The sequence below is a fragment of the Poecilia latipinna genome, unplaced genomic scaffold (assembly GCF_001443285.1).
Source record: "Poecilia latipinna isolate Pla-1442-1.1 unplaced genomic scaffold, P_latipinna-1.0 Scaffold3715, whole genome shotgun sequence".
NCBI classification, from domain to species: Eukaryota; Metazoa; Chordata; class Actinopteri; order Cyprinodontiformes; family Poeciliidae; genus Poecilia; species Poecilia latipinna.
In genome coordinates, this window is record NW_015116331.1 from 17,247 (window position 1) to 30,104 (window position 12,858).

General features: G+C 39.2%; 1 protein-coding gene across 1 annotated transcript; it reads left to right on the top strand.

Annotated features, from left to right (window-relative positions):
* Nucleotides 1–758: 758 nt before the first annotated feature.
* Nucleotides 759–4,242, top strand: LOC106941520 (hepatic leukemia factor-like; the record flags this gene model as incomplete). The annotated part of the gene is made up of 2 exons (XM_015024573.1): nt 759–1,082; nt 3,125–4,242. Coding segments are annotated over 2 exons (540 nt in total), but the record flags the coding sequence as incomplete, so codon positions are not given.
* Between the last annotated feature and the right edge of the window lie 8,616 nt (nt 4,243–12,858).

Below are 12,858 nucleotides of genomic sequence, written 5' to 3' on the forward strand. Positions count from 1 at the left end.
TCTATGTTGACTAGTTGTCAAAGAAAATAAGGAACATGCAGAAAAGGATTTTGCATTCACTGTTAAGTGGAAGATCTGTGATGCTGTGGGCTTGCTTTGCTTGTAGTTGTAAGGGTTTTGAACTCTGTGAACCACCAGGGCACTTCACTCTGAAGACTTCTGACAGCTTAAGATGGGTCGTTGTTGGGTCTTTCACCAGGATTATGATAATGGCTCTAAACATATGGACAAATCAGCACAGAACTGCTTCATCTGACACAAAATCGTAAAATCTCTTTCTTGGTCGTCTCATCCCATTTCCCTCTGTTGGGATCTTTTCCTCCATCATCTCCATCCTGTTTGCCTTCAGCTCTGCTGTTGCTCTCTGACATGTGGAAGCAGCACTCTGGCAGCAGATGGACTCTAATCTGCAGCTGAAGTAAAACTCCATGATGATGATGATGATGATGATGAGTGGACAACCAAACGAGTAATTAAGCTGCTGTTTCTGTTTTCCTTGTATGCCAGTGGCGTGTAAAGCAGATCAAACATCAGTGGAAACATGAAGGCGATTAAAAGGACTTAGCACACAATTTACATAATGTTTTGTTTGGTGGTGTAGTTACACTGAATTTAGTTATTTACTATTTCACTGAAACATTTAATATGTCTTAGAGTAAAAAATTTGGATGTAAAGATCCAATTTTTAAATAAATACCTACTTAATTTGTGTTTTTGTGAATAATCTTGGAATTATGTGAAGATGAAATTAAATATGTATCCTGGGATACAGACACATCTGTCAGGAACCTAATAAAAATCCAAAAATACATATTTTGTTTTCCATAGGTGGGCAGTCAGTGCCCCAGGACCCCTCGCCCACTTCCACCTGCCCTCCAGGGCCACCCGGGCCTCCGGCTGGTTCCAACGGCAGCAGCGACATCATGGTGAACTTTGACCCTGACCCGGCAGACCTGGCACTGTCCAGCGTGCCGGGGCAGGAGGCGTTTGACCCACGGCGGCATCGCTTCTCGGAGGACGAGCTGAAGCCTCAGCCGATGATCAAAAAGGCTCGCAAGATGCTGGTCCCAGACGAACAGAAGGTACTACATCTCCCACAATCCACTTCTGTCTGTTCACTGTAGCAGAGTGTTTCTTTGTTGAAACGGAGTGAGAGAAACTTGTTTAATTGTAGGTACATCAATCCAGCAAATACAAATTATGATCCACGCAAAATATAGATATATTTATAATTATATGTAATTTCATATTTACATTTTGGAGAGTTTAAATATTTTTGGTTGACTGGCTTCAAACTCTGTTGATTTAGATGCCACACTATAATTATGTGCTAAACCACACAATGAATATGTCAACATAACTCTGAATAGAGCATTTATTTCATGATTTGATCACATTTTGCAGAAAAAAAAGAGTTGACTTCCAATAATCAAATGATTTCAGGGACTTTCTTCTGATTCAAATGACATGAGACAAAAAAATAAAAATCTAAATCTAAAGTCTTAGCTTGATCATCACAAAGGTCACCGCTCTGTCCTGAAATAACTTAAAAAAAAACCCCAAAAAAACCTTAGGGAGCGTGACGTCCAGCTGGTATTAATGCCTCTTGACAAGAGCTCTAAAATATTTTGTCCTCAGCTCGTTGCACAATAGGCAAAGCTGTGATCAATTGCTCATGGTTTCACAGTTCAGCACAGAGCAGCTGCATCTCCTGAAGCGCTTATAATTTATGGAGAGATGAAGGCACTCACCTCGCCGTGTTCAGTCGCGGTTAGTTTCATCAATCATGTGTGCAGCTATGGAAAAAAAAAAAGATATTGGGTCAATCCTAAAGGTGAGTTTCATATCAGCGCAGCTCTTCACGAGCAAGATCAGCACCGCAAAACTAAAATGCCGAGTATTTGTGAATCGCATCACAAATCAAATTATTTCACATGATTTTACGCCAACAGACACAGCGGCAGGAAATGTTTTATGCTAAGTGAGGTTTAACCTTTTGAGAAAATCTCCAAAACCAAACGAACAAACAAACAAACAAATAATGAAAATATGAAAACACCACAGCTGAGGTAATGTGTGACTCTTATTCTCACAATAATTGTTGCAGAAGTGCCTTTTTCTCTGCCTGTAGTCGTGGCCTGACGATAACCAGATGTAGATCGATCTGTAAAGGAAGCAGTAATTCTTTTGGACCCACGCTGATCCGCTCATCATAAATCGTTCAGACAGAAATCTCTGGTTTGGTTTCTGTTTGACCTGTTTTTTCAGCTCTGTAGGCCCTGATGTTATTGCTCTGCCCAATAATCTCCTTCTTTGATCTTCAGTAGAAGTCAGAATTTTTCTGTGACCTTCAAACTACAGTATTGCTGCAGGATTTCTGCAGAGGGTTTATTGGTTCAACAGAGCAGCTCAGCGGGTCTGCTTTGTACAGCTGGATTGGGAATTTGCTCCGGGTTTATTGAACAATGGGTTTTTATTGTGCATCTTTTCAAAGGCATGTTTTAGAGCCTCCAGTTAATGATTAATCAGTCACTAAATTAGTTGATGATTACTTTGATAATCACCATTAATTTTCAGCCCTAGTAGTGATATTTATTCTTCCACATTTGTTCACATTTTTCTAATCTTGCCTGATGCAAGCTTCATCTTCCAGTAGTTAGGCAAGCTTCAAGAAAATGTAGATTTTCATCTATCCATCCATTTTCTTCCACCCGTTGGGGTTGGGAGAGGTGCTGGTGCCTATCTCCAGTGGTCAACGGGCGAGAGGCGGGGTACACCCTGGACAAGTCACCAGTGGTCATTGTTCCCTAACGTTCTCCATCTGAGAATAGTCTAGGATGCTGTTAACCAGAATTGGGAGGTTATTTGCGATATATTGCGCAGCTCCACAAAAAAACTAGTCTTACTTTGTAGCGTTTCTTCTGTTCTTGTGTGCTGTCGTAGCTTTAAATGTTCTCCAGTTGTAAGCATTGAGCTGTTGTTGCCTTTTTTCCTTTCCTGCCATCTTTCTACTCATCACATGACTGACCCTTGTCATCCCGCTCTCTCCTCTTTTTCTTTTCTGTCCTCCTTTCACCTTTTCTCCCCCACACACCCCAACATACCACACCGGCGCCGCCGACAGGACGAGAAGTACTGGAGCAGGCGTTTGAAAAACAACGAGGCGGCCAAGCGCTCGCGAGACGCACGGCGGCTGAAGGAGAACCAGATCTCGGTGCGCGCCGCCTTCCTGGAGCGGGAGAACGCCGCCCTCCGGCAGGAAGTGGCCGACATGAGGAAGGAGCTCGGCCGCTGCAGGAACATCATCAACAAGTACGAGAGTCGGCACGGAGACTTGTGAAGGCGGAGGAGGACGACGAAAGAGGGGAAGGATCTGGAGAGGAAGACGAGATGAGAGAAGGGTACGACCCAACGACAGCAGCACTTTAGTTGAAGTGGCGAGGGGGCAAAGCCGGAGTAGATCTGCAGTAAGCGCTGTGTGACACCAGGCGCAAACATGGCCAGTTTGGTCGAGTTTTAGCAGGATGCCATGACTGAAAAGTGCAGCGATGCCACTTTCCCCCAGCTTGACTCTTCGTATTTGCTGTTTCACTGAATCCACACTCTCTACTGTACGGTCACACCGCATCCGTCCCCTCCGACGCTGTGCTTGCGCCCGGTGTTGCACTGCGTTTTTTGCAGGTAGTGCATTCTGACCTGCTGCTCTGGCCAGTTCAAACAGGGTGTTGAGTTCACAGTATGCCAGTGAAATGTCACTTTTTAAGCTCAAGGCATGGACACAAGCCAGGAGAGATCAGAAGTGTAATTGTTTTATGGGGTTTTTCTATAACTAGTACAAAAATCTTATATTTTTGAACTGGGCAGGAAGGTAGAACTAGTCCAGCAAAATGGTGGGGGAGGAGGAGGAGGAGAAAGAAGTCATGCAGGGTTTTCGTCCAGAACGCAAAGAGATTTTGACAAATAATTACTGTATATTTTTCTATTAGCAGAGATATTAAGGAGGATGATTTTAGAGACAATCTTTTGTACATTTTATATATTGGGGAAGGGGCGGGGATTTCAGCTGGACAGTCATGGGGCCACATATAACTCTTTTCCTCTCAGCTGATTATTGCTAGTAAACAAAAAGATCTATTTTCAATGTTACGGAGCGGGTTAGTCAGAGGAAGATGTGTAACAGAGAATGTATCATGGTTGAATCAGGTATTTCACACAGACAAGGCGAGGTAACTCAGTAATGATTTTTTTTTTCTTTGCAATGAAGGGAGACAGAAGCATGACCAGAGGAAGAAACAAAAACTGTATAGCTTAAAGAAACTTTAGTGTTCGTTTTTTTTCCTTGTGAGCTCGGTTTGAGCACTTGAGTTGTTTTCTTCTACTTGATTCCGTGTCCGACTTTTAATAATCACAGGGCTTTTTTTTTGTGAAGGTGAAGGAGAAAAGGAAAAAAAAATAATAACACAGGAAGTAATTAGCCATCCAAACAGCTGGATGTGAGCAGATGTTTGAGAGCAAAGAAAAAGAAAGCAGTGTTTTGCTGGCAGGTTTGCATTTAATTAGGAGAAGAGCTGCTCACGTGTGTTTTCTATTTACTCCTCAGTCATGTCCTGGTTTAGGGTTGTGACTGAAAATGTCAGCATGCAGACACAAACACACACACAGACACGCCCAGTCCTCTCCCTCATTTGAATCTTTATTGTTGTTGGTGATGTTGTTATGGACTTCTATGGTGCTGACCTGATCCTCCACCTGACAAACACACACACACACAAACAGACAATAATCATATTTACACATATGCAAACACACATCTCAAACACATTACTGAACTGCCTATATATTTTCTTTGTCTTTTATTCCTATTTTTAGTTCACATTTTCTTTCTTTTGTTGTGTAACGTAATGAAAACTCCTATATAGATTTACACACAAACACTTTGTCTATACTTCTCCTTCAAACTTTACCCAATGAGAAAGAGAAACGCACCCTACTGCTACTGTACCATACAACTGTACTATTAAATATTAAAGTATTCACTAGATATATATGTGTATACGATATATGCTTGAATTATGTGATTATAGTTGTAACATACATAATTGAATATATTACAGAAAAAAAACAAGATTTCTCTCAGGTGTTTCTTTTTTTTTGTCTGAGGTATAAAATCTGTCCAACTATGATAATAAAAGCAGACGCAAAAAAATCTTTAATCAAAAACCAGATTTTTGGGAGGGTTTATTTGAAGAAAAAGTTGTAGTCTAATGTTTAGTTGTCAGTTTAGCCCAGTTTAAAACCAACTCGCTTCAATATTTCATAGAAAGTTAAACAACAGGCCTCAGGACTTTTCACGAATCCCCACAGTTACTGTTGCTATGCCTGTCAAGCTCTGGATTCAGGAACGCCATAAAGGTTTAAGGTTTATTATGAGAGTTGACCACTAGGTGCTGCTACTTTGTATTGGTAATCGTGAAAAAGAAAAAAAACATTTATGTTAACACTGAAAGATCCAAACTTTCTACCATTGAGATTTCTACTGATTACATTTTAGACCCACCATCTTATCCAAATAGTTGTTTCTGGCTCCAAAAAAGCCCCGCTTGGTCATAGCTCAATGCTAACATGCTAAAATGCTAATATCGAATCTCTTCCCACTGCATTTTCACCCCCATTGACACGGAAGCAGCATTTTAGTTTAAAAAAGTTGTTCCTATTTGTTTTATATGGAACTGTAAGCTGGGAGATAAATTCAAGACCTGTATCTTATTTTAACGACAAAGTTTTTGTTAAAATAAGAAAGTTTCTCACGTTTAAATATTGAACGACAATAATATCTTTATTGTCTGATACTAAAATATACTAAACATGAATAAAATATTTCAAGACATTCTTTTACACTTTCATGTTAGTGACACTGTCACCACCTTCAGGCACTCGATCAGGTTTACAGCAATTTCATCTGTTCTGTTTTTTACAGTTTTTTCTACATTTTATTCAGATGCGGAAGAAGTTTGGAAATTTTTTATTTAGATAAAAGTGGAACCAGATGGAAATATACTTGTATAAAATTCTTCTAACATGATAATCATAAAAATAGTTTGAAGTCGAAGGACGTTTTGGACATTTTGTTTTGCTTCAACACTGACATGCTATTTCAAAATTTCTGAATCAAAAGTTACAGACTTTCCAAATGCACCACAATGTTGTGCATTAAGTTCAAAGCTTGGCAGGCATCTGGCTGCGGTCCGTTACACACTAACAGAGGTAGGGATGTGAATCACTTTAGAACTGCCCAGTTCTTATTTACACATACCAACTGTACCCTTTTCTACCTGCGATTTAGTCACAGTTGTAATTATTGCTGCTCTTGTATTTCTTTTAAATAGCTTTCTGCCTGTTTTCTTTAGGAGATGTTGTGTTTTGATTTTTGGCACATCACCCTTTGATTCCCAACAGCAGCTTTTATTCGATCTGCAGTGGGTATGTGTAAACCTTTTTCTTGTCCTCTTTTTAAGGTAATATTTCTAGTCTGACACAAACTTTTGACTATAAATCCCCATAAAAAGGAATCTCAAAGCTCCTTCCAAGTGCATATGAAGGTTTCTGTTCTTTCTTGAGATATCTGGGATTTATGATTTTCTTTCACACACACACCTTTCAGAAACCTTTTGACAGTGCTATTTTTCTATGTAATTGTGTTGTTGAGCGTGTTGCAATTTTCTCTGGCGGGTGTTTGAGGCCCACTCTTCACATGGAGGCAGCAACAATTTGCTGCTGTCGACAATGCGGGTAATACTGACAATAACGATAATAACAATAATGGACACAGCCTTGATATTTCTTCTTCAACTTTGTGGATTCTCAGCCAACTTCTCCTTGTCGTGATTGACTGTTATGAACTACAAGCGCAACTCCAGCCGGACTCCTCACCAGTATTGTGCGCAGTCCACAGCGTTGATGGCATATGTTGGTATTTTTTTCTCCCTTCAGACACAAATAAAGGCTAATCCCTATTCACTGACAAAGCTTCTCAAGTGTCTTAATGTGTGATCGGAAAGTGAGCTCAAACCTTGCGACAAAACTGCCCTGACTATTATAGACAGTGCGTGAACCAGGAAACTATTGAATGATCACTGACTTCATAGCAAAAAAATAATGACAAAGGAAAATCAGATGACTGGTGAACCTATGAAACACATTTCAGGTTTATGGTTGTGATTAAGTGTGTATCATAGTGCTAAAGTAGGACGACATCAGAAGTGGTGTTGCAGAACCAATTAATGTAAATGGATTTGAAGACCTTTTTCAAACAAAAAACTACGATAAGAAAGATTATTCACAAATGCTAAACAATTCAAACGTCTGCCAGTTTTCCTGCAGTTCTCCAGTTGGCTGCTAAAAGCTTTAAATCATGGGAGTACTTAGTTTTTCACAAACGGCTTTTCTGTTTTGTCTCCAGTTTTGATGGCAGGAATATGTTGCATGTTTATGGTCAGATCCTAATATATAAAGAGACTTATTTACACAAAAAATGGTCAGGGCATAGTGTAAAGACTAACACTGTGCTCACTCATGAACAAAGTGTTAATGATGTTTGTTAGAAATTATTGTTTTTGGCTTTTTTTTTTCTCTTTTTTTGCTGTTTCCAAATGTTTCAATTTATTTTAGAGAGTCACATATTCAGTTCTTTTGCCATCTACCACACAATATGTTTTTTTTTTTGCATCTTTATCTGAAATGCAGGGCTATCTCTGAGACACTTATTTGTTTTTGTGTTATGTAACGTTTCCTAAATTTATTGTTGAAAAGTAGGGTACTAGATTATAAAAAAAAGTGGGTTTTTTTTTAGGATTCAGCTAAATCTTCTCTGCTCCCTCTTTGATTTTTTTGGATCCACATCATGGAGTAAATGTTGCAGGTCGTATACATCAGCAGACCGTTGGGAGGCACTCAGAGCCTTCTGACAGAAGCTGCAGAGAATCTGCAGACACTATGTCTATTTGTTAGCTTTGTCTCCTCGCCTCAGTGCTGCCCAGCGTCTGCGCTTACATGGGTCCTTCTTCATTCGACACGTGTGTCTCTGTGCGGATGCATGCCCTAATGTGTGTTGCCATGGCTACCGCCATGAATTGTGGGTGTTTCTCAGTGAAACCCCTCCACTTAAGTTATGCAATGTACACCATTTCAAATCATTTGCCGTTTGTGTGTGTATGTGTGTGTGGGAGAGAGGATAGCGTCACCACCTGTATGTGGTGGGTTGTGTCAGCTGTTGGGTGATGTTGCTTTCACCAGCTCCCCCTCAGCATGTGGCCACCACCATCTGCCCAAACTGGTGTCGATATTCAGATCCAAATTAAGCTGAGCCGTCCTCCGTTTTCCCTGCATTGTTTAGCCTTATCTCACCGGGATTAGCCAGGGCTTCTACCTCTGCCCACTCAGCCGGAGACGGGGCTAAAAAGGCAGATTTTATATGACAAACCAGCACGAGTTGGCTTATAATTGCAAAGTGAAAGGAACATTATGTCTCGTTTCTAACATTTTTTTTACAAATGAAAATCCTAAACGTGTGCTGTGTATTTCAGGAAATTGCCTAGAAAAGTTTTTAAATTAGTTTATTTAAATATAAGTAGACTCACAATTTCCTTTTTCTTATAGGAATTAATGTAATGATGGACATGAAAGGAAATATCTATTAGCAAAGTGATTCCCAAGGAGGGTTAGCATGAAATAAATCATCAACTGAAAGAAAAGAAACAAACAAAAAACATCTTAAAGGCATGACTTTACAATTGACACATTTTTTTGTCATCCACTTGTTGACTTCTCCAGTTTTTAAGAAACACTGCAAAATATGCAGGCATGGTCAGGTCTGGATGTAGGGAAAATATCAGGCAGAGAGTTTACAACAAATACTGACTTTATAATATGTATTCTATGAAGGTATAAAAAGTGGAGTGAAACTGTAGTATGAAACAAAAACCAAGGTCTGCTAATGTATTCGTGTCCAGTATCTACACATTTTGTTCAATAAAATTAAACAATTTGAGTTTTTGAAATACATTGCTGTACTTTGACATGTTCAAGTATATGTATATATACATATATATCACCAGCTTTCCATAATCTAGGTAAGATCAAATTCTCAAACATAAGTAAAAGTATGAACAGCGGGGGGCAGCAGATTACCAAGGAGCTGTGGCTGTCAAACCACACACTCCATCAAACTAAAAATAGACACGCAGTCATATATGTTTATGTATTTATGTTTGTTTTCACTGTCTGACTTTAAATGTTCTGTTTTAGCACAATTAGGATTACTAAAACCATTTCCACGTGCTAATGCCAGAATAACGAGAGATATTTTTGTATAGAATTTCTTTAATCATCTTGCTGTCCTTTTCGTTTAAACTATATGAGTTTTGGTCAAACGTTTGAAACATTCTCCTACAAGCTGCTCACAAATGTTTGCAGGAATTTTGCTCCACTCCTCCTGAAAACTGGTGTAACTGAGTCAGGTTTGTAGGTCACCTTGTGGTATTAAGTCGCAGATTAAATACCACAGTTTATTTAAAACAGGGTGTTGTGGTGACCGCTCCACAAAATTAACCTTTGCTTTCCAATAAGCCACTTTGTAACAGATCTGGTGGAATGACAGGTGAATTTTGAAGACACGTTTTTCTTCACCTTGTGGATGGTGTCTTGCAAAGTTTCCTCAGTTTTTAAAATATGATGACCTGTCATCATCATGTCATCTACTTTAAGAGGTACACTCTTCCATCTGCAGCAAAACACTAGAAAAATATAATTAACTTAAAAGGTTCCTTCTCTCTCCAAATGTAACAGTAGTAATTATGGCCAAACATTTATTTTGCATTTCAGCAGATAACATTATCTGGACCTTCCATAGGGGAAAAATATGGTATAAGGAGTTTTTGTTACTATAAATTGAAAAACTGTGTTAGGACATTTTAAATACAGATGAAATAATAACTGGTGACTTTAACTGTTTTCCATTTTTTTAATAATTGCATTTGAATTTCCACAACATAATGACATTAAAAGTACCAGAACAAGTTTTAGCTCTACTTTCTTGTCATTAGATTGGAAATAATTACATTATTTTCCACAAATATCATCACCACAGAGAATTGTATGTTTTTATTTATATTTAACCCTAAAATAGGTTATTTCATAATCACAACAAAAATTTTGCTTAAAAGTTAAAAGTTGTCTTTTTCAAAAGCTTAAATAAGTTTTGTGGCTTTGAAAAATGGGGGGCAGAAATGTCTGTTTAGATTGAAAAGATTACTGACTCCAATCTAAAGACAGCACAGTTTGAACCTCTCATTAAACTGAAACCATTTGTCTGAGTTTTATTATCAAGAATTGAGTTCAAGTGCAAACATCTGATAAACTTGACCGTACAACTCTGAATCTCTGGAGGAATTAGACACAAAGTGATATAAAAAGAGTCTGTTGGGGACAGATTTCAGAAAATACAAGACGTTTGCGGCAGCTATTTCTGTTTGTTAGACTAGCAGGGGCTGACGCAGCAGCTGGAGTTTGCTTTTAAAACTTTTACAACACGATTGCAGGCTCCCAAACTCTCAAGTCAAAGCTGAAAAGTCTGTTGTAGTGAGAACCAGTTTAATGAGTATCTACACCAAGTTGATGGAATCTTTAATAAGTATTGAAAAAGAAGAGTGACGTGTTTTAACACTCCTCAAAGTACAACTTGTGCACATTGTGAATCTCTCTTTAAATGTCTCAATTCACACATTAACCCCACAACATAATGAAGAAGGACCACAAGCACGACCCATTTCTTCTGCAAAAAGGAGTGAAGTTTCTACTGTAAGCTAAAATAAACTGCATCTATTTCACATTTTAACGTAGATACAAGGAACAAAAAAGGCAGACTGTTTAATCAGACAGACATTTTCAAAAACATCTTGGGCATTTTGTTTAACCTTGTGTGGACGGCAGGTCACATCGCAGCTTAACTGTCACATCTGTTGCTGCTGCACTCTTCGTCTCACTGTGAGGATGTTGCTCTGAATGTCCCTCTGAGGCTCCCTTTGCCTTCAAACCCATCAGCTGCTTCTCCAGCTGATCCCAACCAGCAATCAATCACAAACCGACTCCAGATCTAAATCCAAGAGTTCCTTTGTCTGCATTCAGGGATTTAGAAAATGAGCTGTCCAAATCACTTGTACTACTTCTACATTTTATTTTGTTTTAAATATAATATGTGACAGGCTGTAAAGTTATATTTCTTGAGCAGTAGTTTAATCTTTCATGATTATCGTCTTTACTGTGTTTAGAAAGAGTTCCAGACAACATTCAGGTCATTTTCTTACTTTTTACAGTTTTAGTCGTTTCATTTTTAATTCATCTGCTCTGGACCCGTTCCACTCAGAGGGTGGGACAGTTTCTGAAGACATTTCCAACCTGCTGTGACAACAGATGAGGTAAAGTAAATAAATCTACTTATTGTCTACCATAAGAAAATGTGGTTATGGAGTCCTAACTGTCACTTAGAGCCAGGAGGAGGGTCTGAATGCTGTCAATCAGCTAGTGTATGCGCTTGTCGACCCCCATCACAGGCTTTTTGGGTTGTTTCTCTCTGCAGAGAGAGATTATATTATACTATCATGACATAATGATGATTTTAATATGTAAAAACATTTTTATTATGTCATAAGTTACTAAGTGTATATATTTGCAATAAAACCAACTGACCAACAGATGGTTGTTGTTGCTGTATGCTATACAATCTGTTCAACAGACTCCTCTCATAAAACAAACTTTAAGCTGGACGCAGTGGGGGGAGAGACTGGAATCCAGCCATAAATATTATGGTTGAGTGACCCCAGGAAGACATCAAGAAAGTCTGAATATGCAGAAAATATGGACTGGATTATGTTGCAAGTTATTGTCAACAACCAAACTGTAGTGAAATATGAAAAGTGCAGCACATGTGCAAATCCACCCATCCCTCTATTGTTGATCCTTGCAGGGTGACATTGGGGGGCTGGTGCCTATGTTCACTGGAGGAGCAGAAGTGTAGACCATGGACAGGTCACCGCTCCACACAGGACAAATAGTTATGCATGCACACACACGTATCTAAAAGCAATTTCTATTGTCCAGTCAACCTGACTGTGGACTGTGGGAAAAGCATAAAGAAAGCTGTAAAGCTAAAACATGAGGCAGTCAGGAAGGCAGAATAAAGAAGAGAGACCTGGGACTGGGCAGCGGTTGTGAGGCCCACGCTTCCCCTCGTTTCTCTCTGAACAGCTTTTTAAATATCATCTTTAATCTCTTGCCTTCCTTGTCACCACAGTTTTGCCCCACCTGCAGTTGGTTTCATGTTCAGAGGAAGTCTTTTTAGTTTGTCCTCTAAAGTTTCCTGTTGTTGTTGACTCTTTATTATACCTGAAATGGAACCAGTGAAAAATAAACTGTGACAAATATTGAGTCTGGAATTGTTTAGATTTATTTTTTTCTTTTTACGTTGCCCCAGAAAGCATTTTCAGTTGATATAAATTTCACAAATGACGAGTGCAAAATGGTACTAAATAAATGCACGCACCCACACACACACACACACAGCTCCTATAGTGCATCCTGGTTCTGGTGGTGTCTTTGTGTGACAATGAAGCAGGCAGTGAAATGTCAGCTGCAGAATACTGATGAGAGAATCAGGAGCTCTGATATAATTGTCTCAGGCCTGCTGCATTGTTGGAACTCCATCCTGAGATCTCAGAATGCCGGATTTTTCATAGCAATTTCACTGATGAATGCGGCCTTGTGGGCCCAGATTGAGGCTGATTGTTGTAATGCGGGTGTTCATCT